Source organism: Symphalangus syndactylus, chromosome 5 (genome assembly GCF_028878055.3).
Source record: "Symphalangus syndactylus isolate Jambi chromosome 5, NHGRI_mSymSyn1-v2.1_pri, whole genome shotgun sequence".
NCBI lineage: Eukaryota > Metazoa > Chordata > Mammalia > Primates > Hylobatidae > Symphalangus > Symphalangus syndactylus.
This window is the reverse complement of record NC_072427.2, coordinates 88932734-88959575: the sequence shown is the minus strand read 5'-3', so window position 1 is coordinate 88959575 and position 26842 is coordinate 88932734. Positions and strand designations below refer to the sequence as shown.

Below are 26842 nucleotides of genomic sequence, written 5' to 3'. Positions count from 1 at the left end.
TATTTTTATGAGTTGAATTATTCCCTTGCAGACTTGAGTTACGTGTATTTTACAATTCTTTTAAAAAGGAAATTGAGGCCGGGCGCGGTGGCTCATGCCTGTAATCCCAGCACTTTGCGGGGCCATGGCGGGTGGATCACCTGAGGTCAGAGGTTTGAGACCACCCTGGCCAACACGGTGAAACCCCGTCTCTACTAAAAATACAAAAAATTAGCCGGGCGTGGTGGCACAGGCCTGTAATCCCAGGTACTTGGGAGGCTGAGGCATGAGAATCGCTTGAACCTGAGAGACAGAGGTTGCAGTGAGCCGAGATCGTGCACTCCAGCCTGGTGACAGAGCGAGACTCTGTCTCAAAAAAAAAAAAAAAAAAAGAAAGAAAGACAAGAAAAAAAAAAAAGAAAATTGAATGACTACACAATACTTCCAAAGGATGAGAATAGAGCAGATTTGATGATAATTTAACAGTGGCTTAGAGAATATCAAGTTTCAAAAAAAAGAACAGTGGCTCAATATTTTCAGGCCCTCACTAAGCTGGTTCCCCACCTGTCCATTGCTAAATGGACGTTGTCTACTCCCTCGGCTTCAGCCGAGCTCCTGTCCCCTCTTAAGACAGAGACTGCTCCTGTCGAGGTCACCCACACCGTCTGCACTGAGGAGCACATGGTCACATCTCTGTCCTTGCCTCTCCTTTCTCAGCAGCAGTCACCCCGGTTGCCCACTCCCTTCTTCCTGAACCTCCCTACTTCCTTCACCATTCTCTCTCTCTCGGGTTGCTTCCGTCACTGGCCAGCTGGCAGTCACATTCTTAGACTCCTTGTCTCCATGCCTCTTCAATTCTCAGGCCTCTAAGTATGGAAAACTTGGTTCTGGGCTCTCCTTCTATCAACGCATTATCACATTAAGTGATCTTATCCGGCTGTGGTTTGTAATCCCATCTACGTGCCAGTGACTCCCAAATCCGTATCTGTAACCCTGACCTTGCTTAACTGAACAACTCCATTTGGCTGTCTGGCCAATGTCTCCAGTTAAACATGACCAAAACAGAACTCTTGGTTTTGTACTCCATCCTGATTCTCCTCCTCCCCAAGGCTTCCCCACCTCATTCACAGAACCCAACTGCCCACCCAGTTCTAAAGCCAAATCAAAGGGTCCCACTTGAGTTCTCCCTCCCCTTGCCTCCAAGTCTAATGTATCTGAAGTCCTGGTGATTCTGCCTCCAAAACGGGTGCCAAATCCATCCACTCCTCTCCATCCCCACTGTCACTGCCTAGACCAAGCCACCATGGTCTCCTGCCTGGACTGCCCAAACATTCTCCTACTGTTCTAGCACTCACCTTGCCCATGGCAGTGCCCTCTCCACTGGCCTTCGAACATGTCAATCGGGTCATGCCCCTCCCTGTTTACATTCTCTCCTGCTGCCATCTCACATGCATATAAACCCCAGACTCCTTTATCTAGAAAGCAGAGCCCCAGGTGACCTGGCCCTGCCTGCCTCTCTGATCTCAGTTCCCACCGCTCTCTGCCTTGCTCATGACCCTCCAATAAGGCTGTGCCATCCCTACTCCCTCTCACCCAGGGTCTGGAGTGCTCCTTCTCCATCCCCACTAGGCTGACTCCTCCCTCCCCACTAGGCTGACTCCTCCCTTCATTCAGATCTCAGTCCAAATGTTGCCTTCTGAGAGAGGCCCTCCCTATCCACCCAACCTGAGACTGCATCACGCATCTCTGCCCACAGTCATTTGTCAGCGCATCACTTTATGTTAACTCTCTGCATAGCTCTTATCAATATCCATTCTTCTTTATTTCTTGTATATTACTAGATTAATTTATCTGGAAAGAGAGGTTCAAGAATAGTAGACCAGATAGCCAGACTTACCCACAAATTAAAATGAGCGACAAAATAACAGAAGATAAGGCTGGGCACGGTGGCTCATGCCTGTAATCCCAGCACTTTGGGAGGCTGAGGTGGGTGGATCATGAGGTCAGGAGTTTGAGACCAGCCTGGCCAACATGGTGAAACCTCATCTCTACTAAAAATACAAAAATTAGCTGGGCGTGGTAGCACACGCCTGTAGTCCCCACTACTCAGGAGGCTGAGGCAGGAGAATCGTTTGAACCGGGGAGGCGGAGGTTGCAGTGAGCCACTGCACTCCAGCCTGGGCAACAGAGCGAGACTCCATCTCAAAAAAGAAAGAAAGAGAGAGAGAGAGAGAGGAAGGAAGGAAGCAAGGAAGGAAGGAAGCAAGGAAGGAAGGAAGCAAGGAAGGAAGGAAGAAAGAAAGGTGCTTTTCAACACACACAAACAAGAAATGCAGTGGCAATTTGACCCTCAAGCAACATAAACAAAAAAAAAAGCACTTGGAATTCAAAGTTTTCAATCCAGTGCAAGCAGGAAGGAGTGGGGACAGAGGAGGGGGAGAGGAAAGTGGGAAGGAGGAGATCAGAGGAGGTACCCACAAGAGGGAGCAGAGTGAGTCTGTTCAGGAGACATTAGAGAGGGACTCCCCTCAGTAGGGAACAAGGCGTTCTTGGAAACATGGTGCATGGAGCCAGTCCATTCTAATCATGCATGCTGCCTTAGTGCTGGGCACCCAGTAGGCATCCAAGAAATATTTGTTAAGTCAACTAGCCAAGACACTGAATGAACTGAGTGAGAGGGTGAGATAGTGAGCCAATAGGAATGCAAAGAAGAGGGGCAATGAGGGAATGAGGAAGGAATGAGGCACTGGAGGATCAAGACTGCAGAAGACCTTGTTGGCCAAAAAAGGAGCCCATAGTCCAGTAGGAGTCAAATCTGTTTGAGGGGATCACTGACCTTTCCATTTCCCTTCTTTAACCATCTCACAGGGATCCTGACCAAACCAGATCTAATGGACAAGGGCACTGAGAAAAGTGTCATGAATGTGGTGCAGAACCTCACGTACCCCCTCAAGAAGGGCTACATGATGGTGAAGTGCCGGGGCCAGCAGGAGATCACAAACAGGCTGAGCTTGGCAGAGGCAACCAAGAAAGAAATTACATTCTTTCAAACACATCCATATTTCAGGTGAGACTCTTCAGGAAAGCCCTGGAATTAGACTCCATGAAAGCCAGCCCATCTGCCAGAGTTGGCCAAGATCATGACCAAAGCATATGCACAAATTACACAAGGTAGTATAACCCAGCCTCACCTTATTTTTGTGTGTTAAATTTCTTGGCTTATTTAGACAAATTATTGTTTCTTAGATTCTAATGATGGTGCTGATTAAAAACTGGAATGTGTCATGACATAAAGCATAGAACTCTTTGGTTTCCCAAAATGTTTTCACTTGCTTTCTGATTTGAGTCCTTATATTAAGAGATACATAAGGCAGGTGAAGTGTCCCCCATTTTCATAGATAAGAATAATGAGGTCAAACAAATAGTGAATGAGAACAGGACTGAACACAGAGCACCTAACTTCCAGAACCCCGTGTTTACCACTGTAAACGGCACACAGGAAAACTGCTCGATGGAACTCTCCATGGTTTTAGAGCCTTCAGTGCCCACAGTCATTTGCCAGCACATCGCTTGTTTTTATTAAATAGAAATTTAATAATAACTGGCTTTATTAAATAGAAATTATCCTATAGAGACTCTGTAGTTTGTAGGATGCTGGGATTGTTCCCATTGAATGGACCACTTTTCCCCTTCATTCTGGAACTTGTTATTCCTGAATGATCCAGGAGCACAGAGGTCACTCCTGCTTGAAGGAGAGCTAATGGGAAAACAGTGAATTTGGGCCGAGCAGGTCTACGGCTTGCTAACTATGTGATCTTACAATATAGGCCACCTTCTCTGAATTTTGGCTTTCCCATCTTCTCCAGGGGATCCTACTACTGCCTCACAAGATTGTGGTTAGGGTTAAATAACACGACATACACAAAGGTCTTGAGCGCCAACAGCCAGCACTCAGTAACCGCCACCCGGTTCCTTCTTTCTTCCTCTCTGCTCCTGCTCTGAGTGGATGAAACACACTGTTTTCAATAGCACTGGAGGGCATGAGGAGAAGAAAACTCTCCTCGCCGAGCTGGGAGAAGATTTCAGAATAATCAGGCCCATGGTTCTCCATGCTGATTGAGCAGCAGACTCTCTGGAGAGTTCCTTAAAATTGCACTAGCTCTGCCCTGCCCTGCCCTGAGGTCGGGGGAGGTGCCCAAGACTTCCTGTTTCTCACAGGTTCCTCCTGGTTGAGGCTAATGTTGCCAGTCCAGGGACCTCCCTTTGCAAACCGCTTCTCAAGGTCTTTGAGAAATCTGAAATCCTTGCATGCCTACTTGCTGGGAGCCGGCCCTTGCAGTAAGAGGCACTGGCAGTGCTGGGGAATAATCCTGTGTGCTTCATCCTAAATTCCTGCTATTGGCAAATATGCTGCAGCTACGCTGCCTGCTGTGTGGCTGCAGCAAGCAAATGCAGCAAGCTGCTTAACCTTTCTGTGTCTCAGCCTTTCTTGCTCTAAAGTGGGTTGTTAAATTACTAAATGTGTTAACATTTATAAAGCCCTTAGATTGGTGACTGGCACTTAGTAAGCACCGTATATACTTTTGTGGTGAGAAATAAAATACTAATCTGGGCAACTCACTTAATCTCCGTGAGGCTGGGTTTGTTTTCCTGTAGCTAAGATGACCTACCTCATGAGTTTGTGGGGATGATAGAAAGGCAGGAGGGAAGGAAGCTTCCTGGCCCATGGTTGCCTGGGTGCAGGCTGGTGGCAAGTGTCTTTCTCATGTACCACTTGGCTTTTCTGATGGCACTTGTTGCCCTGGGGAGCTGGGCTCACCTCCAAGTACAAAGTCCGGTACTAGCAAGATGGTACACGAGTCCTTCCTGAATGCATGAGTGTCTGTCTCATTTCAGAGTTCTCCTGGAGGAGGGGTCAGCCACGGTTCCCCGACTGGCAGAAAGACTTACCACCGAACTCATCATGCACATCCAAGTGAGCCATGTGGGTTGGGTGATAAGTGATCAATACAGCATGCCCAAGTCACTCTCTTGGTCTGGAGTTGGCTAAGATGCCCCACTGATCTGTCCAAACAAGCAAACAAGTACCCTCTGAACACTGTCTCACTCACTGTCACAGGCTCACTGGAAGAACTTCCAAATTGGGGAAGCAACAAGTACATAGTGTTAAAACAAAGGGTTGAATTGGTCCACGGGGGTGGGGGCGGGGGGGAAGAGAAGGAAACAGTTTAGCAATATAAAAAGGAGTGACCACTGAGAGAACAAGTTTTCTTTTTTCAATATGTTGTTAATACTTCCTGGTATAAAAAATTTTTCTTGCCAGGCATGGTGACTCATGCCTGTAATCCCAGCACTTTGGGAGGCTAAAGCCAGTGGATCACCTGAGGTCAAGAGTTCAAGACCAGCCTGACCAACATGGAAAAACTCCATCTCTACTAAAAATACAAAATTAGCTGGGCATGGTGGCACATGCCTGTAATCCCAGCTACTGGGGAGGCTGAGGCAGGAGAATCGCTTGAACCCAGAAGGTGGAGGTTGTGGTGAGCCAAGACCGTGCCATTGCACTCCAGCCTGGGCAACAACAGCAAAATTGCATCTAAAAAAAAATTTTCTCTTCTAGCCTCAAACTTCTAAGAAATAATTGGTTTGTAAGAAATAAATCCATTTTTATGGATTCTCAAAAGCAGACAGCTACAGACAAGGGCCTCATGACATCATCAATTATAGAAAAACTTTGGTTTGGTGGTTATTGAGAAATTGAATATTTTTAATGCTTGCCTAAACCTTCATAAATGAGGCCAAGCAACATGGGAAGATTTAAGTGTACCCTTAGAGCAAAGACGATTCCAGATCCTAGGACTTGGCCCATGCTAAATTGTATATCAGACAAAAGCAATGACTTACTTGAGCCAGGAAGCACATACTCAAAGAAAATTTGGTTAGAAGGAGCCAGTGGTTCTCCAACTTTAAGGCACACAAGAATTACCTGGAAAGTTTGTTACAATTAGATTCCACCAGGCAAGGTGGCTTACACATGTAATCCCAGCACTTTGGGAGGCTGGGGCAGGTGGGTCACCTGAGGTCAGGAGTGGCCTGGCCAACATGGTGACCAACCTGGCCAACATGGTGAAACCCCGTCTCTACTTAAAACACAAAAATTAGCCAGCGTGGTGTTGTGCACCTGTAGTCCCAGCTGTTCTGGAGGCTGAGGCAGGAGAATAGCTTGAACCCAGAAGGCGGAGGTTGCAGTGATCTGAGATAGTGCCACTGCACTCCAGCCTGGGTGACAGAGTGAGGCTCCGTCTCAAAAAAAAAAAAAAAAAAAAAAAAAAAAAAATTTAGATTCCTGGGCCCCAGCCCCAGAGTTTCTGACTTAGAAGTCTAGGGTAAGACCCATAGATTTGCATTTCTAAGGTCCCAGGTGTTCCTGGGAACCTACTTTGAGGATCACTGATTCCAGTGGAATTCACTAAGTTTGCAGAAGAGGTTTCTGAAAGCTATATCCCTGTCTAATTAAGAAAAACATCTGTTTTTTGCAAAAAAAGTTTCATTTTTATAACTTTTTTCCAACACAAATACTTTAATTTAAAATTTATAATATTTTAAATTAATTTTTAAATTTTAAATAGACTCAATTATAACAATGACAATTTGAAATATCAGAAGTTAATACATTTTGCCTGCAGATACAAACTGTCTCCCAAAAAAGAGCCTAGGAGACCTTATCAATTTCCTGGTGTGACCTGTCTTGCCTTGACATGCTAACCCACAAACCACCTCCAAGTCCCAGGGAGCTCCCCCTGCCCAGGGGCTGCAGCAGACTTGTCCACCAGGGTGGGAACTGGGGTCATTGCTCCCCAAGGTGTCTTCACCTGCAGCATTTACGAGCAGGGCTGGGGAGGTTGTAGGCAGGGTGCGATTTGCCACTGCTGCTCACTAGGTCTGTGAAGATAGCAAGTAATCAGATTCTCTGAGCCTTAGTTTCCTCTGTGGCAAAAAAGAGGCAGCATACGACAGTGTGGGGATTAAATAAGGTGTGGAGTGTGTCGCCAACCCCAAGACACAGTGTTTACCGGTTTATAACACTCACATTGTCATCAAAAACCCATTTTACTAAGACATTGCACATTCTATTCAAGTGTTCTTATTCTGGAAATACAAGGCACCAAGCCAAATCAAACAACAGTCCACAAAACAAAAGTAAAAACTGTCCACCACCCAATTCCTCACCACTCCAATTGCACAGCAGAATGCAAAATTCCAAGCTGAGCCATCCAAGCTATGGGACATGCCTGTTGCGTGCAAAACTCTCTTTGGGCTCCTTGGCCGGTTTCCATCTCACTGAGATTCACAAAATAACAAAAATTCCAGATCTTCCTGAATGCTTTAAATGGCTCCTACCCATATACCAAAGAAATCAGTTGGCCAATCTCTTAAGCCGCAGTTTGATTGTTTGCAATTGTTTTGTTTAGAAATCGCTCCCATTGTTAGAAGAACAAATAAGGGACAGCCACCAGAAGGCGACCGAGGAGCTGCGGCGTTGCGGGGCCGACATCCCCAGCCAGGAGGCCGACAAGATGTTCTTTCTGATTGAGGTGAGGATTTCCGCGGGGCTCTACGTGACACTGCATCCTTCCCTGGTGGCCCCACAGCTGCCCTTCCCCTTCCTCACCCATGAGATGAAGGCGGGCGGGTGGACATCTTGCAACGCCGGTCCCAGTTCTTTCATATGATTTCCGCAAAGACTATTGACTTTATATCATTTTCAGAAAATCAAGATGTTTAACCAGGACATCGAAAAGTTAGTAGAAGGAGAAGAAGTTGTAAGGGAGAATGAGACCCGTTTATACAACAAAATCAGAGAGGATTTTAAAAACTGGGTAGGCATACTTGCAACTAATACCCAAAAAGGTAAGTTCTGGGCAGGGCTCCCCGCAAAACAGGGTGGTATTTACCCAGACCAGAGGCTACGTCTATGTCCAGCACATGATAAGTGTGCCAAGAGTGGAACATGCCCATCCAAGACTGTGGAACCCTTGGTAATCAGCAACTGTCTCTCAACGACCAAGACCCAGAAATATGGGGCATCGACCTTAGCGACTCAACACAGGGCAATTCCACTGCCTCTGATGTCCTCTTGTGTCTTCATTTTGTTTTGTTTTGTTGAGACAGGGTCTCCCTCTGTTGCCTAGGCTGGAGTGTAGTGGCGCAATCATGACTCACTGCAGCCTCAACCTCCCGGGCTCAAGTGATCCTCCCACCTCAGCCTCCTGAGTAGTTGGGACCACAGGCATGAACCACCATACCCAGCTAATTTTGGTACTTTTTTGTAGAGATAGGTTTTCACCACCATTGCTCAGGCTGCTCTTAAACTCCTAGGCTCAAGCAATCCACCTGCCACAGCCTCCCAAAGTGCTGGGATTATAGAGGTGAGCCACTGTGCCTGGCCTTGCTTCTTGATTTTGAGGCAAAATGGCATTCCACACCCACCTGAGGAATTCGCAGAGCAGCCCAGGGTACCTCAGGGCGGCTATCCTGAGTGCCTGGAGGGAAGCCTGTGCCCAAAGCAGGGGTCCAGATGACTCTGGGGGCCAGCCCCACATGAAGGTTCTGCAGCCACTGTTGAATTGAGTGCACAGCTGCCAGCTGGCCGTGGTGCCTGTTGTGGACACACCAGATACGGAGCCTTCATTAGTAGCAGCTAAACATCAGCCTGGTAGAAAAAGTGACCTGGGATATTTATTTATTTTGGTGGCATTGAGACAGAGCTCAGCATGGGTGCCAGGGGACCAGGGGAGGGGGGAATCCACATGAAACTGTTTACCATCTTCCCCTCTGGAAGGTCTAGGGTGTGATGATCTGGTTTTAGCAATAAGTAAAGACTACATGAAGTAGCAGTTTTTTAAGTGCTAAAATGTGCCCAGGTCACCCAAACAATTCCACTCATCCCAATCCCCCTTCTCTTTGCCCCTAATTCAAGATCAGAGAGATTCTTGGTTTGACAAGAGCCTGCTGGCTTCACCTGGCAAAGTTCTGATTCCCATGTGCTCCAGCCCAGGTTCCAGTAGGGCGTGTGTGTGTGTGTGTGTGTGTGTGTGTGTGTGTCCATTTTCACACAGCTATAAAAAACTACCCGAGACTGGGTAATTTATAAAGAAAGGAGGTTTAATGGACTCACAGTTCCACATGGCTAGGGAGGCCTCAGAAAACTTACAATCATAGCAGAAAGCAAAGGAGAAGCAAGCACCTTCTTTACAAGGTGGTAGGAGAAAGAGCAGGGGAGAGCTGCCAAACACTTTATTTATTTATTTATTTATTTATTTTGAGATGGAGTTTCACTCTTGTTGCACAGGCTGGAGTGCAGTGGTGTGATCTCGGCTTATTGCAACCTCAGCCTCCTAGGTTCAAGCAATTCTCCTGCCTCAGCCTTCCAAATAGCTGGGATTACAGTTGCATGCCACCACACCCAGCTGATTTTTGTGCTTTTAGTAGAGATGGGGTTTCGCCACGTTGACCACGCTGGGCTCGAACTCCTGACCTCAGATGATCTGCCCTCCTCCGCCTCCTGAAATGCTGGGATTACAGGCATGAGCCACCGCTCCCAGCCCCCAAACACTTTTAAACGATCAGATCCCATGAGAACTCACTCACTATCATGAGAGCAGCGTGAGAAAAACCACCCCCATGACCCAATCACCTCCCACCAGGTTGCTTTCTTGACACACGGGGATTACAATTTGAGGTGAGATTTGGATGGGGACACTGAGCCAAACCATCTCATTGTGTGTGTGCTGTTGTGTTTTTGTTCTGGCACTTGGAGAAAACAATGCTGTTTACCTCCGTGGTAAGCTCCCTCCAACAGTAAACTGTGGCTGTATGCTTGGGAGGTGAGGGGCACAAGATTAAGTTTCCATATTCGTTTAACTGATCAGATTTTTGTGTTTAGTTTTGTTTTTATTTTTCAGAGACAGGCTCTTGCTGTCACTCAGGCTGGAGTGCAGTGGTGCGATCACTCCCAAATAGCTGGGACTAAAGGCACATGTCACCATGCCTGGCTCATCCTTTTTTTATTTTTGTAGAGACAGGATCTTGTTACGTTGCCCAGGCTGGTCTCGGACTCCTGGCCTCAAGTGATCCTCCCACCTCGACCTCCCAAAGTGATGATATTACAGGTGCGAGCCACCACACCTGGCCTCTAATCAGGTTTTTTTTTTTTCCCTATCAGTTAGAAACAATAACTTCTCTCTTGGGGTGATGACTTTCAACTGAAACACATTTTCATAGAATAAGATATTTTCCCCCAAAAGTCAGTATTTCTGAAACTCCTGTTATTAGACCATGAATATTTTTCTCATTGTGAACAAAACTCCACTTTGCAGCACTGCCTCTGCATACAGTGAGGAGCCAGACTTTAAAAAACTGTTGCTAGCTTTATGATGTCTGCAGAATTATTAGAATTCACCATGGAGGTCTGTTCGATGTTGCAGTTAAAAATATCATCCACGAAGAAGTTGAAAAATATGAAAAGCAGTATCGAGGCAAGGAGCTTCCAGGATTTGTCAACTACAAGACATTTGAGACCATCGTGCATCAGTACATCCAGCAGCTGGTGGAGCCCGCCCTTAGCATGCTCCAGAAAGCCATGGGTGAGGACTTTCAAGCAGGACTCCCAAACCATCACTCTCGTACCTTCCATAGACCCCAGTGCCTTGGAGGGAGAGATTGGAATGGAGTTACCAAACACAGCCTGCAGACACACTCACTGGTGTGCTAGATTGCTACTCGGTGTGGTCTGTGAGCCAGCAGCACTGGCAAGGCCTGGGAGCTGGTCAGAGCTGCAGATTCTGCCCCTCTGCCTGAGAACTCGTACTGAGGTTTCCAGGAGATGGGGAAGCACGCTGAGTGCCATGGGAGCTTTCCATCGCTGTCCTTCAAACACATGGAGGAGGCGGGGAGGATGGTTTCTCTTCTTTGGGGGGCAGGCAGAGGGTGCACATGTGCTTCATCTGTATCATACGCAGCCCCCAACACAGCTGCGTAAGGCAGCGGTCCCCAGTCTTTATGGCGCCAGAGACTGCTTTCACGGAAGACAATTTTTCCACAGACCAGTGAGGGGTAAGAGGGATGGCTCTGGGATGATTCAACTGCATTACATTTATTGTGCACTTTATTTCTATTATTATTACATTGTAATATATAATGAAATAATTACACAGCTCACCATCATGTAGAATCATCATTATGATGGGAGCCCTCAGCTTGTCTTCCTGCAACTAGACGGTCCCATCTGGGGATGATGGGAGACAGTGACAGATTATCAGGCATTAGATTCTCATAAGGAACACACAACCTAGCTCCCTCACATGTGCAGTTCACAACAGGGTTTGTGCTCCTGTGAGAATCTAGTGCCACCGCAGATCTGAAAAGAGGTGGGGCTCAGGCAGCAATGCCCACTAGCTCACTGCACACCTCCTGCCGGACACGGACTGGAACTGCTCCAGCCCAGGGGTTGGGGACCCCTGATGTAAGGAATAGTCAGAGGCTAACATGCACACAGGCACAGGAAATGGACAGGACCTGCCCAGGTTGCATGAGGGCTAGATTGTGTGTCCCTGGAATGACGTCCCACCCTCTCCTACCGTGGTCTGCAGGTCTAGGGAACTCAGTCTCCTGGAATGGGTCAGTGTATCATCAGTCATCCTCCCTGTATCTTTAACCAGTTTTATTTCTGCTTGCATTTTACTGATGTTTTCTTCTTCTTCCTCTCTTTTTTTTTTTTTTTTTTTTGGTCAGAAATTATCCGGCAAGCTTTCATTAACATGGCCAAAAAACATTTTGGTGAATTTTTCAACCTTAACCAAACTGTTCAGGTAAGCACCCGGAGTTTACTTGCTAGTCACCTGGACCACTGACTGGCTGTTTAACCTTGAGAGAAGTTGGATATTCACTGTTGTTTGGAACCATGAGGCCAGGGATGCAATGGCAGGCTGGCGGGGCTGGCGGGGCTGGCGGGGCTGGCGGGGCTGGGGGCGCTGGTGACTCCAGAAGCACCTGCCTGCCTGGCTTCTGCTCAGGAGGTAGCTTCACTCTCCAGGAGAAATGAAAGGAGGCCCGTGCCCTGCCATCTGTTCTGCACGACCTTACACAGGACATGGGGCTCCACCGAGGACTGGCTGGTAGGCTGAATCTTTTTCAATCATAAAGCACGGCATTGTTTACTAGTCCTACTCCTAAATTTGTATGTTTGACTCAAAGATGTTGCCATAGCTCTGTGGGTTTCTACTTAGCAACTCTTCCCCCGAGTTACTACCTTCAGCAAAGGCAAGAGAGGGCATGTGCCACTTGGGCTGTAGATAAAATTCCTCTTCGGCCCAGGCCTGGGCTAGTGGATTAAAATCTCATTCCATAGTGCAGGCAAGCAAGAAGGACAATTTCTGTCATTGTTCTGTCATGTAAATTAATTTCTTCTTTCACCCTTTTTGCCTGTTGGTGAAAATTAAATCTCAGCTCTGACTCCTGCCCACTTTGTCAGGGGCTGTGTCTGAGTCCCGGATGCCTGCTCATGGGGTGGGTGACCTGTCTGGTCCCCAGTCACCAAGATGTCCACTGTCCTTCCGGGGCCTTGGTCCCCTTGGTCCCTGAGCTCCTGCCCAGCCCCGCCGGAACACAGGAAACACTCGGCCGCAGGCCCAACTGCTCGGGGCCATGGGAACTCTGGCATCCACCAAGGGCCTTCACCTCTTTTGTGCTGCCCTTGGATAGACACAGCCTTGCAGCAGCTCCTGGCTCCACACCAGGGACTGCAGGGCTCTCCAAGGCCATGGCCTGCACACTGCCCTCAGCCACAACAGAGCCTGGGGGGCTCGCTGCCTCCTGTGTCACAAATCTTGAGGAGTGCGGCACAGGCCAGTTCTGCTCCCAGAGGGTCTACCGTCCTTTGTTGTGTAGACCGAAAAGTGACTGAGGCAGATCTGCCTCAATCCGAGGTTTATTTTGCCCAGGTCGAGGATGTACCTGGGAAAAAGAAACACAAGTTCCAGTGCGATCTGTGACCTGTGCTTTTCCTAAAAAGGGTTTAGGGGAACTTCAGTATTTTAAAAGGAAAGAGCTAGCAGGTAGGGAAGAAAGAAGGAAGGAGGGTAGGCAATGAGGCAATAAGGCAGAGGTCACCCTCGTGTAAGGCTCTGACCAGCACTCAGTGAATCTATGTGTTATATGTGAAAAGAAAGGCGTGGAGAGAAAGTCAATCATGCATTTCATCTCGCACTCAGTAAATCTACATTTTACATCGGATAAAGTGCGCATGTGAAATCACAGCTTCTGTTTGAGAACAAAAGAAAGGCAGTTAACTTTCCCTTTGGTATAGTAAGTTTGGGGTCCCAAGAGTCTATTTTTCTTTCACAGTTGTCACATATACTCCAAAAAGAAAAAAAAAAAGAATGAACGAACCAGCACCTGTGAAACTTCATCTCTGAAACTCACTCTTTCACTCTCAAGCCACTGCTTCTGCCTTCAGTTTTAAAAAGTCCATTTGAAACTCAAAAGCCTAGGCCAGGTGTGGTGGCTCATGCCTGTAATCCTAGAACTTTGGGAGGCCGAGGCGGGCAGATCACTTAAGGTCAGGAGTTCGAGACCAGCCTGGCCAACCTGGTGAAACCCTTCTCTCTACTAAAAATACAAAAATTAGCCAGAAATCACTTGAACCTGGGAGGCGGAGGTTACAGTGAGTCGAGATTGTGCCACTGCACTGCAGCCTGGGCAACAAAGCGAGACTCCATCTCAAAAAGAAAAACAAAAAGAAAAAGAAACCCAAAGCCAGGACATGACAGTCTTAGTTCAAGCTTCTATCACAAAGTCCCACAGACTGGATGTGTCTTATTAACAATAAAAATTTGTTTCTCATGGTTCCAGAGGCTGGGAGCCTAAGATCAGTGTGTGGGCATGGTCAGGTGGCAGTGAGGGCTCTCTTTCAGGTTGCGGACGGCCACCACCTTCTTGTATATCCTCATACGGTGAAAAGAGCCCTCTCTGGGGTTACTTTATAAGGGCCTCAGTCACATTCATGAGGCTCTACCCTCAGGACTAATTGCCTCCCACCTCCCAATACCATTAACTTTCTACTTTGGTTTCAACATGTAAATTGGGGGGCGGGGGACACAAATGTTCAGTCCGTGGCAGTGACCCTGTGACCCCCCTTCTCTGCTACATCACCTCTTTCTTTCCTTTTCTTTTTTTTTTTTTTTTTTTTTTGAGATGGAGTCTCACTCTGTCACCCAGGCTGGAGTGCACTGGTGCCATCTCGGCTCACTGCAATATCTGCCTCCTGGGTTCAAGTGATTCTCCTGCCTCGGCCTCCCAAGTAGCTGGGATTAGAGGCACCCACCACCACACCCGGCTAATTTGTGTATTTTTAGTAGAGATGGGGTTTCGTCATGTTGGCCAAGCTGGTCTTGAACTCCTGACCTCAGGTGACCCACCTGCCTCAGCCTCCCAAAGTGCTGGGATTACAGGAATGAGCCACCACGCCTGGCCTTTTTGAGACAGAGTTTCGCTCTTGTCATCCAGACTGGAGTGCAATGGCGTGATAGCTCACTGCAACCTCTGCCTCCCAGGTTCAAGCCATTCTCCTGCCTCAGCCTCCCAAATAGCTGGGATTACAGGCATGCGCCACCACGCCCAGCTAATTTTGTATTTTTAGTAGACATGAGGTTTCACGATGTTGGCCAGGTTGGTCTCGAACTCCTGACCTCAAGTGATCCACCCTCCTCGGCCTCCCAAACTGCTGGGATTACAGGCATGAGCCACCATGCCCAGCCAACCTCTTTCTTCCTTGACTGCATGAGTGACGTAGGAGTCCTGGGATTCCTGGGAAACAGGTATATCACACTTTTATCCCAGTGTTCGTCAGCACTGGAACCATTCTACCAGAGGTAGCACCCCAGGAATGACTGACACCGTCCTAACAGTATGGACTAAGCCTGTTCCTGATGAAGGAGCAGAAAGCTGGTGGTGTAGGAGGGACCGGGGATGGCCAGAGAGGAAGAAAGGGCAGGAGAGAAGGTATGCTGCAGGTGGGGAGTGAGGAAACCAGGTTCATAAGGACAGAAAGGGCGAAGTGGGACTTTCTAAAAATCATCATTTCAAGTCTCAGGACTTCTTTGACCTCGGATTCATTTTATTTCTGAGTTCAAATAGTACTTCCGAATTTGTTTAAGCCAACAGGAAAGAAGAAAAAGAAGTAATGTGTTTGTCTTTCTTATCTAACCAGAGCAAGATTGAAGACATAAAAGTGAAATACATAGAAAAGGCAGAAAACATGATCCAACTTCAGTTCAGAATGGAGCAGATGGTTTTTTGTCAAGATCAGATTTACAGTGTTGTTCTGAAGAAAGTCCGAGAAGAGATTTTTAACCCTCTGGGGAAGCCTTTACAGAATACGAAGTTGAACTCTCATTTTCCCAGTAATGAGTCTTCAGTTTCCTCCTTTACTGAAATAGGCATCCACCTGAATGCCTACTTCTCGGTGAGTTCCCGGAGGGGCAGGAGCCGTGGTCTCTGGCATTTGCAGAGCTGAGTAGGGGCTATGCTAACCTAGAGAGGCTTTGCTGAGGGAAGGAGGGAGGGACAACTACAATGTATTAAGCCCTTTTGTACTATGATAAACTACTTATATATTTTCTCATTTATAATTTTACATGAACCCTGTGAAGGCATTTTTAATTAATTTGCCCACAATCAATCAATTTTTAAAGTGGCAGAGCGTGTACTCAAAATTACTTCCGACTCCAAAATTCCTTATATTTCATATGCAGTCCATGAATTACAAAATTACTGTGATTAGAATACAGCAAAATACAACAAGCGTCAACGACAGTGACTATAAGCCAGCTTTCCTTGGTGTTCGGAAGGCACTAACATGCCACACTTGCCAGCTCCACAGGATAGGAATGAAATTGCCTTTCCCTAGATTTTGTGACCCAGTGAACTTTTTGGCCTCTGACTGTCTATCCAATATGCAAGTAGCACTGTGCCCAGGAAGAAAAAATAGCTTTTAAACTGCAAAGACACCCACCTCCCGAAGCCCTTTCACACTCAGAATAGAGTGGTTTCCCTGCCATGGGCACCTGGCTGCCAGGCACACTGGCTGTGCCTATGAAGATGGAATGAGGGGAGGATTCAAAACGGCCCTGGTGCACACCCAGAAGGGAGCCAGGGGAGTCCTGGGCTGGCGGGGGGACTTTCTCCAGCAGGGAGGAGCTGTGGGGATGCCCAGAGGTGATACGGGCTTGCTAGCCTACCAGGGGGCTTCTTAGTGCTAGAGGGGATGCCTGGAAGTAAAGAGGGGTCACTGCAAATAGGACCTTCATGGGGCTTGATGCTGACCACTGGAGTGGAGTTGGGCGAGGCCACCAGGGCTTCACAGGGCGACCGTGTGCGCACCCAAGAACTCCATGACTTCTCTCTGCAACCAGAGGCCTTGGGCTGAGACCACTCCAGCAAACCCTTCTTTCTCCCTCTTCCAGGAGACCAGCAAACGTCTCGCCAACCAGATCCCATTTATAATTCAGTATTTTATGCTCCGAGAGAATGGTGACTGCTTGCAGAAAGCCATGATGCAGATACTACAGGAAAAAAGTCGCTATTCCTGGCTGCTTCAAGAGCAGAGTGAGACTGCCACCAAGAGAAGAATCCTTAAGGAGAGAATTTACCGGCTCACTCAGGCGCGGCACGCACTCTGTCAATTCTCCAGCAAAGAGATCCACTGAAGGGCGGCGATGCCTGTGGTCGTTTTCTTGTGCGTCTCATTCATTCTAAGGAGAGTCGGTGCAGGATGCTGCTTCTGCTTTGGGGCCAGACTCTTCTGTCACTATCTGTGTCCATCTCTACTGTACTCCCTCAGCATCAGAGCATGCATCAGGGGTCCACACAGGCTCAGCTCTCTCCACCACCTAGCTCTTCCCTGACCTTCACGAAGGGATGGCTCTCCAGTCCTTGGGCCCTGTAGCACACAGCTACAGTGTCCTAAGATACTGCTACCATTCTTTGCTAATTTGTATTTGTATTCCCTTCCCCTTACAAGATTATGAGACCCCAGAGGGGGAAGGTCCAGGTCAAATTCTTCTTTTGTATGTCCAGTCTCTTGCACAGCACCTGCAGCATTGTAACTGCTTAATAAATGACATCTCACTGAACGAATGAGTGCTGTGGAAGTGATGGAGATACCTGAGGCTATGGCGCAAGCCCAGGCCTTGGACATTTAGTGACCGTTAGCTGGTCCCTTTCAGATCCAGTGGCCATGCCCCCTGCTTCCTATGGTTCACTGTCATTGTGTTTCCCAGCCTCTCCACTCCCCACCAAGAAAGGAGCCTGAGTGATTGTCTTTTCTTCTTGTTTCCCTGATTATCATGAGCTTCCATTGCTCTGTTAAGCCTTGAAGAGGAATTTAATAAAGCAAAGAAACTTTTTAAAAATGTAGCCAGGTTCAGTGACTCATACCTGTAATCCCAGTGACTCTGGAGACTGAAGCAGAAGGATCGCTTGAGCCCAGGAGTTCAAGACCAGACTGGGCAACATGGTGTTGCACACCTGTAATCCTAGCTACTCAGGTGGCTGAAGCAGGAGGATCCCTTGAGCCCAGGAGTTTGAGGCTGCAGTGAGCCACGACTGCACCATGCACTACAGCCTGGGTGACAGAGTGAGAGTGAGACTCTGTCTCTGAATACACACACACACACACACACACAGAGACAGGGAGAACTTCACACCAGTGATCATCATTATGGGTCATTTTCTTTTCTTCTTCATGTTTTCCTGTATGTTCCAAATGACGAACATATAGATTCCTTAATAAAAAGACAATAGAATAAATATCATTACTGATTTGTTTTAAAACCCAAGTTTGAGATGGAAAGAGTGCCTCAAAAACATTCAGCTTTGTTCAGGGGTACAGACAAGAAAGATTACATGAATTTCTTTCTTCATTTGCTGTAAAAGATGTCGGAAAAGAAAGTTCAAGTCAAAAATCACAGCTTGACCAGCATCCCCAAGGGGTCTCTTGCAGAGGTCTCTTTGATTTGTATTCAAATGCTAGTGTATTAGTCTGCTATAGCTGCCATAACAAATATCACATGCTGGGTGGCTTAGGCTACAGAAATTCATTTCCTCCCACCTCCAGAGGCTGGAAGTGTCTGAGATCAGAGTATTGCTAGGTTTGGTTTCTCCTGAAGTTTCTCTCCTTGGCTTGCAGACCGCCACCTTCTCAGCAGGCCTATGCTTGGCCTCTCTCTTTTCTCCTACAAGGACTCTTGAATCAGGTCCCCACCCTTAGGGCTTCATTTAAGCTTGATCACCTCTTTAAAGACCCTACCTCCAAATGCAGTCACATTGGGAGTTAAGGCATCAACATAGGAATTTGAGGGTGGGGGCATAATTTGTTCCATTACAGCAAGTAAGAAAATAGACGTGTGCATTCTGAACACAAAACTCGAGCAACGACCAAAAACTTGGAAAAAGGTATCTCTAATTCAAAAGCAGCAGATCTGGCCTGAAGCAAACCAAATGATCGTGGAAAGGCTGACACTGATGGTTGCTTGCAATCCTCCAAACGTGGAATTTGGGAATATGTTCCAGTTACCTACTGCTGTGTAACAATCACCCCAAAACTTAATGGCTTAAAACAGCAGATGTATTCTTTCTCTGGATTCTGTGGGAAGTCTGTGTTGTTCCCCTGCGTGTCTCACCTGGGCTCAACCATGCATCACAGTCACACAGAAGCTAGACGAGGCTGGGAGGTCCAAGGGAGCCTCACTCTTCAAACTATATTTCCATAAGGAACACTTGGGTTTCATTAGCACTGATTTCCAAAATTAAGAATGTCAACCTAAAAGGAAGAAGCTGGCTATTTTTTTTTTTTTCAGAGGTAAAATGGTGGGTAAAAGGCAGGACTAATATGCAGTTTCCACTTGGATGGATAGAACAGCATGTGGAGACTCACATTATGAGCTTTTTCTCCAAGAACCACTGCAGGAACATACCAGGAAAACCAAAAGAATTCACAGACCCTTTGAAAGAGGTGGCTTGTCACTGCAAATACTGCGACACAGCCGAAAAACTGTGAGCAGCCGAAATGTAAGAGGGGAAAGCATCTCCAAACACACATCCCCTCTCCCAAAAATCCAGATCATGGGGGAAGGATTTAACAGTACCTACAGCTGAAATAAATTTAGAGAGCCGAGTGAAATATAAAGTAGTAGAAGCAGTGGGAAGAGACCTTCAGGCACTCCTGGTCCCCAGGGAAACCCAGGGAAGCCATTTCTGACTTTAATCTCACAGGGGTCCCTGGGGAGGGCAGCCAGTGGAAGTGGGGAAGGGCCACAGGGAAGGAAACTTCCAGCTGAACTTTGTAATAATGCTGATTGTGAATTTTCCTGGACAGCATCCAGGGCAGGGAGAAGGGGAAATGGGAAGTGCAGGTAGGAGCACAGAAGCCATGACAGGTGGGGAGGGGCGTGGCCTGAAAGCCGTGCTTGCTTTCTCAACAGGGAGGCTTGTAACCTGGGGCAAGACCTCAGTCCTGTGCACTAGAGGCCTGGATATAAATTCGGCTCTGTTGGATGTTGGGGGAGCATGGTGGGAGTGAGACTGGCCTTCTTGGCTGCATGGAAGCTGGATGAGGCCTGTCACTGCCAGCTTTCCCTCACCTTCCTGGTGTCCTGTATGACACAGCAGAAGCAGACATAATCGCCCTGGGAATGTATCTCCATAAGCCTGAGAAGCACACCCCATCACCCACAGCAGCCATAACAAGCTCTGCCCAAGGAGAAGCTCCGCCTAACCCTGCCCCACCTGATGGTCTTTCTCTACCTGCCCTGGTATTCAAAGACAAAAGCCATAACCTTGTGGGAGCTCTATGGCCCCACCCGTCACTTAAGAAACAGAAATACTTGTCCAGGCAACCTTAGGGCAAGCTTGTATCCTCCGTATACTATGGCAGCTATTGCCCTCTTTGTAGCGCCACCTCTTGGCTGGAGGCCAACCCACTCAAGCCATTACAGCAACTCATAACAGAACAACCCTGCCCCAAGAGAAAAAGAAAACAGCAGCTAATTCCACTGCCTGTAATATCCTGGCTAGCCAGAGGTCTCGAGTCTGTCCACGTGACAACTTCACTGCTAGCATAACCAGCATTTGAGAAAACCAGCACACTAAACAAAATTACAAGCAAGGACACTCATAGAGTCCACTTCACTCCCCTGCTACCTCCACCAGGGCAGGTGCTGGTATCCGTGGCTGAGAGACCTAAAGAAGTATCACATTACAGGGCTTTTTTCAGACACTCTCAGTACTAGCTCAGAGCCTGGTAGCTCCGCTGGGTGGCTAGACCTTGAAGAGTAATAAAAATCACTGCTGTCCAGCTCTCAGGAAGCACCATCCCTAGGAGAAGGGGGAGAGCACCACATCAAAGGATCACCCTGTGGGACAAAAGAATCCAAACAGCAGCCTTGCATCCCAGATCTTTCCTCTGACATAGTCTGCCCAAATGAGAAGGAACCAGAAAAACAATTCTGGTAATACGACAAAACAAGTTTCTTTAACACCCTCAAAAGATCACACCAGCTTATCAACAATGGATCCAAACCAAGAATAAATCTCTGAATTCCTAGAAAAAGAAATTAGAAGGTTGATTATTAAGCTACTCAAGGAGGCACAAGAAAGGTAAATACCAACTAAAAGAAATTTACAAAATAATACAGGATATGAATGAAAAAATCTCCAGAGAACTAGATAGCATAAATAAAAAACAATCACAACTTCTGAAAACTGAAGACACACTTAAAGAGAAATGGAAAATACACTGGAAAAAGTTTCAACAGTTGAATGAAACAAGCAGAAGAAAGAACTTCAGAGCTCAAACACAAGGCTTTCAAATTAACCCAATCTGACAAAGACTAAGAAAAAAATAATTGTAATGAACAAAGCCTCAGAAAAGTTTGAAATTATGTTAAACAACCAAACTTAAGAATAATTGGTGTTCCTGAGTAAGAAGAAAAATATAAAAGTTTGAAAAACTTAGTTGAGGAAATAATTGAGAAACAATTACCTGACCTTGCTAAAGATCTAGACATCCAGCTACAAGAAGCTCTAAGAACACCTGGGAAATTCATTGCAAATAGATCATCACCTGGGCACATAGTTGCCAGGTTATCTAAAGTTAAGACAATGGAAAGAATCTTAAGAGGTATAAGGCAAAAGCATTAGGGTGAAAGAAAAACCTATCACATTAACAGCAGATTTCTCAGCAGAAACACTACAAGCTAGAAAGGAATGGGGTCCTATCTTTAGCCTCCTTAAACAAAATAATTATCAGTCAAGAATTTTGTATCCATTAAAACTAAGCTTCATAAATGAAGGAGAAATACTCTTTTTCAGACAGACAAACGCTGAGAGAATTCACCATTACCAAGCCAGCACTACAAGAACTGCTAAAAGGAATTCTAAATCTTGAAACAAAACATGGAAATACACCAAAATAGAACCTCCTTAAATTATAAATCTCACATGGCCTATAAAACAGCAACACAATGGAAAAAAAAAAAAAAAAGGTATTCAGACAACAACTAGCACAATAAATAGAATAGTACCTCACATCTGAACACTAATGTTGAATGTAAATGGCCTAAATGCTTCATTTAAAAGATACAGAATTGCAGAATGGATAAGAATTCAACAACCAAGTATCTGCTGTCTTCAAGAGAAACACCTAATGCATAAAAACTCACAAAACTTAAGGTAAAGGGGTGGAAAAATATATTCCATGCAAATAGACACCAAAAGCAAGCAGGAGTAGCTACTCTTATACCAGACAAAACAGATTTTAAAGCAACAACAGTTAAAAAAAAAAAAAAAAAGACAAAGAGGGACATTATATAATGATAAAAGGACTAGTCCAACAGGCAAATATCACAATCCTAAATATATATGCACCTAACACTGGAGCGCCCAAATTTATAAAACAATTTTGACTGGACCTAAGAAATAAGATAGACAGCAACACAATAATAGTGGGGGGATTTCAATACTCCACTGACAGCACTAGACAGGTCATCAAGACAGAAAGTCAACAAAGAAACAATGGACTTAAACTACACCCTAGAATAAATGGACTTAACAAATATGTACAGAATATTCTAACCAACAGTATACATTATATTCATCAGCACATGCAACGTTCTCCAAGGTAGACCATATGATAATCACAAAACAAGTCTCAATAAATTTAAGAAAATTGGAATTATATCATGCACTCCCTCAGACCACAGTGGAATAAAATTGGAAATCAACTCCAAAAGGAACTCTCAAAACCATGCAAACACATGGAAATTAAATAATCTGCTCCTGAATGATTGTTGGGTCAAGCATGAAATCAAGATGGAAATTAAAAGATTCTTTGAACTGAATGATAATAGTAGTGACACAACCTGACAAAACCTCTGGGATACAGCAAAAGTGGTGCTAAGATGAAAGTCCACAGCATTAAATACCTACATCAAAAATAGACAAGCACAAATGGACAATCTTAAGTCACACCTCAAGGAACTAGAGAAACAAGAACAAAACAAACCCAAACCCAGCAGAAGAAAAGAAATAAAGATCAGAGCAGAACTAAATGAAATTGAAACAAAAAAATTCAAAAGGTAAATGAAACAAAAAGCTGGTTCTTTGAAAAGATAAACAATATTGACAGACCATTAGCAAGATTAACCAAGAAAAGAAGAGAGAGTATCCAAATAAACTCCGTCAGAAATAAAATAGGAGATAATACAACCAATAGCACAGAAATACAAAAGATCATTCAAGGATACTATGAACACCTTTATCCACACAAACTAGAAAATTTAGAGGAGATGGATAAATTACTGGAAATATACAACCCTCCTAGATTAAAAAACCAGGAAGAAATAGAAACTCTGAACAGACTAATAACAAGTAGTGAGATTGAAATATTGGCAATTTTAAAACTTGAAACTATTCTAAAAGATAAAGAGGGAATCCTCCCTAAATCATTCTATGAAGCCAGTATCACCCTAATACCAAAACCGGGAAAGGACATAACAAAAAAAGAAAACTACAGACCAATATCCCTGATGAAACATGTAAAAATCCTCAACAAAATACTAGGTTACCAAATCCAACAGCATATTGAAAAGAATCCACCATGGTTAGGTGGGTTTTATACCATGGATGCAGGGATGTTTTAACATACGCAAGTCAATAAATGTGATACACCACATAAACAGAATTAAAAACAAAAATTACATAAGCATCTCAATAGATGCAGAAAAAGCATTTGACAAAATCCAGCATCCCTTTATGATAAAAACCCTCGGCAAAATCAGCATGGAAAGGACATACCTTAAGGTAATAAAAGCTATCCATGACAAACCCACAGCCAACATTATACTGAACGGGGAAAAGTTGAAAGCATTCCCCCTGAGAACTGGAGCAAGATAAGGATGCCCACTTCCACCACTTCTATCTATTCAACATCGTACTGGCAGTCCCAGCCAGAGCAATCAGACAAGAGAAAGAAATGAAAGGCATCCAAATCAGTAAAGAGTCAGTCAAATTGTCACTGTTCACCAATGATATGATTATATACCTAGAAAACCTTAAAATACTTGTCCAAAAAGCTCTTAGGTCTGATAAATGAATTCAGTAAAGTTTCAGGATACAAAATCAATGTATACAAATCAGTAGCACTTCTATACACCAACAGCAACCAAGCTGAGAGCTGAGAGTGAAATCAGGAACTCAACCCCTTCACAATAGCTGCAAAAACAAATGAACAAACAAACTTAGGAATATACTTAACCAAGGAAGTGAAAGACCTCTACGAGGAAAAGTACAAAATCCTGCTGAAAGAAATCATAGACGTCACCAACAAATGGAAACATATCCCATGCACATGGATGGATAGAATCAATATTGTGAATACGACTGAAGGGGTGGGTTGCCCCTCCACACCTGTGGGTGTTTCTCGTTAGGTGGAACGAGAGACTTGGAAAAGAAAAAGACACAAAGTATAGAGAAAGAAATAAGGGGGCCCAGGGGACCGGCGTTCAGCATATGGAGGATCCCGCCAGTCTCTGAGTTCCCTTAGTATTTCTTGATCATTCTTGGGTGTTTCTCGGAGAGCGGGATGTGTCAGGGTCATAGGATAATAGTGGAGAGAAGGTCAGCAGATAAACACGTGATCCCGCCAGAGATCACTTTAGGAGGCCGAGGCGTGTGGATCACCTGAAGTCAGGGGTTCGAGACCAGCCTGGCCAACATGGTGAAACCCTGTCTCTACTAAAAATACAAAAACTAGCCGGGCGTGGTGGCGCATGCCTGTAGTCCCAGCTACTCAGGAGGCTGAGGCAGGAGAATCGCTTGAACCCAGGAGGTAAAGGTTGCAGTGAGCCGAGATCGCTCCACTGCACTCCAGCCTGGATGACAAGAGTGAGACTCCATCTCAAAAAAAAAAAAAAAAAAAAAGATTCTGAGGGCAAAATATTTTGCTTTCCTTCAATGGCTGGGCCACCTGTACACAATGCCTGAACCCAGGTCCTGCAGCCCCCAGCTCGGCTCTCCAAAGCTCACCAGTATCAAAGGATTTCAGCTTCTACTCCTCCCCGCAGGGCTCTCTGGTGAGACCCAGACAGACATAAAGGAAAAGTCCGGCCTTGACCTTGAGGGCCAAGAGCAACCGCATCCGACGCCAGCGCTCTCGTGCCCAGTTGCCAAGGGATCACCTGAGGAAGGCCCTTAAAATACAGGTGCTAATGCAGGGGTCTTGGGATGGCCCCGGACCCTTCATTTCTAATAATTTCCCAGGTGAAGCCAATGCTGCTGCTGTTCCAGGAATCACCCTTTGAGAAGCACGGGTCTATACCACACGCACAGAAGAGGAAACGAAACGAGGCAAAGGGAACCAGTCCTTGTACTCGCGCCCAGGCAGGACAAAGCGGGCAAGGATGGGGGCGGGGGCACGGGCGCGGGCGCGGGCAGGCGGACGGACTTGCAGGCAATGCAGCCGGGAGGATGGGCAGGTTGTAGGATGCTCCGCCGTTCCGCGACCACCCGCCTCCCGGGCCCAGCAGAACCGGGTCCAGGCTGGGGGAGGTGCGAGTGGTGTTTGTGAGCGACACCGGCCCCTCCTTGTGGCACCGCCCCCTTCTTCCCCGCCCCCTGGATTCTGAAGCCTGAAGTCCTGCAATTTGACTTTTCCTTTCTGGAAACCAGGGAGCAGAAATGAAACCGAAACTGAATTGTCTGGGAAATTCGCGATGGGGGCAGGGAGGGCAGGGAGAAGTAAGCCCAATGGAGGACCCCGAGGCCCGCGTTTGCAGGACCAGGGCCGGCCTTCAGATTCCCCATTCATTCATTCCAGAAGCACCGAACCACGCCATGCCCGGATCCCAAGTGCAGCGACACCCAGCGTGGGCCTGGGGCTGCCGGTTGACCCGGTCCTCAGCCTGGTAGCAGAGGCCAGGCCAGTGCCACAAGTCCAGGCTCCACTGGGCCCTGCCTGTCCAGGAGCCTGTGGTGTCAGGCACGTAAGTCCACCTAGGCCTGGAGGAGGACAGGTGTGCAAAAGAAAATAACATCTCAGGACCCCCAGACTCCTTATGCCAAGGGAAACATCGAGCCTGGGAACTGAGCCATCAACCCTGCCATTCCTTTTCCCAAACAGATCCCTGTTGTCAGAGGCGCATCCAGAGCAACTCCATCTTAAAACGAGGCTGATACCTACTGGGCTGCATTCCCAGACGGAAAAGGTATTCTAAGTCACAGGGTGAGACAGGAAGTCAGCACAAGGTCATAAAGGTCATAAAGACCTTGCTCATAAAACAGGTTGCAATAAAGAAGCTGGTCAAAACTCAGCACAACCGAGATGGCCACGAGAGTGACCTGTGGTTGTCCTCATTTTTACACTCCCACCAGCGCCATGACAGTTTACAAATGCCATGGCAACGTCAGGAAGTTACCCTATATGGTCTAAAAAGGGGAGGCATGAATAATCCACCCTCGTTTAGCATATCATCAAGAATAACCATAAAAATGGGCAGCCAGCAGCCTCCAGGGTTGCTCTGTGGAGTAGCCATTCTGTTACTCCTTTACTTCAGGCAGGGGAGATGAATTTCCCTTTGAGCCTGTGGACAGAGGGCAGCCTGGCAGAGGGACGGGCATCAACAAAGCCTCTGAGTGTGACCTGGGTGCTGAGTTCAGGGATGGCAACGGGGGGACTGAGACTGGATCAGAAGTTGCCTGGAAGAAGAGAGGGCCATTCTCAAAGTATAAGAGTGTGAAACTTAACTGGTAGAAAAAAAAAAAAGAGTAACTGCCGTTTGTTTAATAGAACGCACATCCTCTGCAATTCAGGTGGGAGGTTGTGAGCTTCCTAAGTACAGAAGCTGCCTCTTGATTTCAGCATAGCAAGGAGGTGCTGAAGAGCACAGGTTTGGAGAATAATCACCTGGATTGGAACCATAGCTCTACCAATATGGAACCCAGCTCCTGAGGCCTCAGTCTTCTCATGGAGAACATGGTGTGATAATCCTACTCCAGGAGGGTGGCTGTTAAGGTGAGTGATTGCACACGAGTCCCTCTAGCTGATGTTACCGGGCGGTCCTTGTTTTTAGAGCTCCCAAGATGGTGGCGGGTGGCTTCCAAGATGGCGGCAAGCCTCTTGTTCTCTGACCTGGGGTTCTTGGCCTCACAGATTCCAAGGAATGGAATTTTGGGGCATGCGGTGAGTGTTCTCCATTAGGACGAACCCGGCACTTAGCCGTGCAGGAACAATGGCAAGCCTTTAGCCCGA

At 46.5% G+C, this 26842-nt stretch overlaps 1 protein-coding gene and 1 long non-coding RNA gene across 8 annotated transcripts in view; one reads left to right on the top strand and one right to left on the bottom strand.

Moving 5' to 3' along the window:
* Positions 1–17454, top strand: part of MX2 (MX dynamin like GTPase 2) — a 45233-nt gene extending 27779 nt beyond the window's left edge. For all 7 annotated transcript variants that reach the window (XM_055279739.2, XM_063639245.1, XM_063639243.1 and 4 more), the window contains 8 exons: positions 2848–3046; positions 4876–4954; positions 7452–7574; positions 7749–7890; positions 10467–10625; positions 11773–11849; positions 15248–15502; positions 16503–17454. In XM_055279739.2, the coding sequence (XP_055135714.1) occupies positions 2848–3046; positions 4876–4954; positions 7452–7574; positions 7749–7890; positions 10467–10625; positions 11773–11849; positions 15248–15502; positions 16503–16745 (1277 nt within the window). In that variant the 3' untranslated portion in view covers positions 16746–17454. The remainder of the gene's footprint in view (positions 1–2847; positions 3047–4875; positions 4955–7451; positions 7575–7748; positions 7891–10466; positions 10626–11772; positions 11850–15247; positions 15503–16502) is intronic.
* LOC134736647 (uncharacterized) lies at positions 15134–24891 on the bottom strand. The gene is made up of 2 exons (XR_010120771.1): positions 24622–24891; positions 15134–17822 (listed from the first exon to the last, which is right to left on the bottom strand). It is a non-coding gene; the product is annotated as an uncharacterized lncRNA (long non-coding RNA).
* Positions 24892–26842: the final 1951 nt, after the last annotated feature.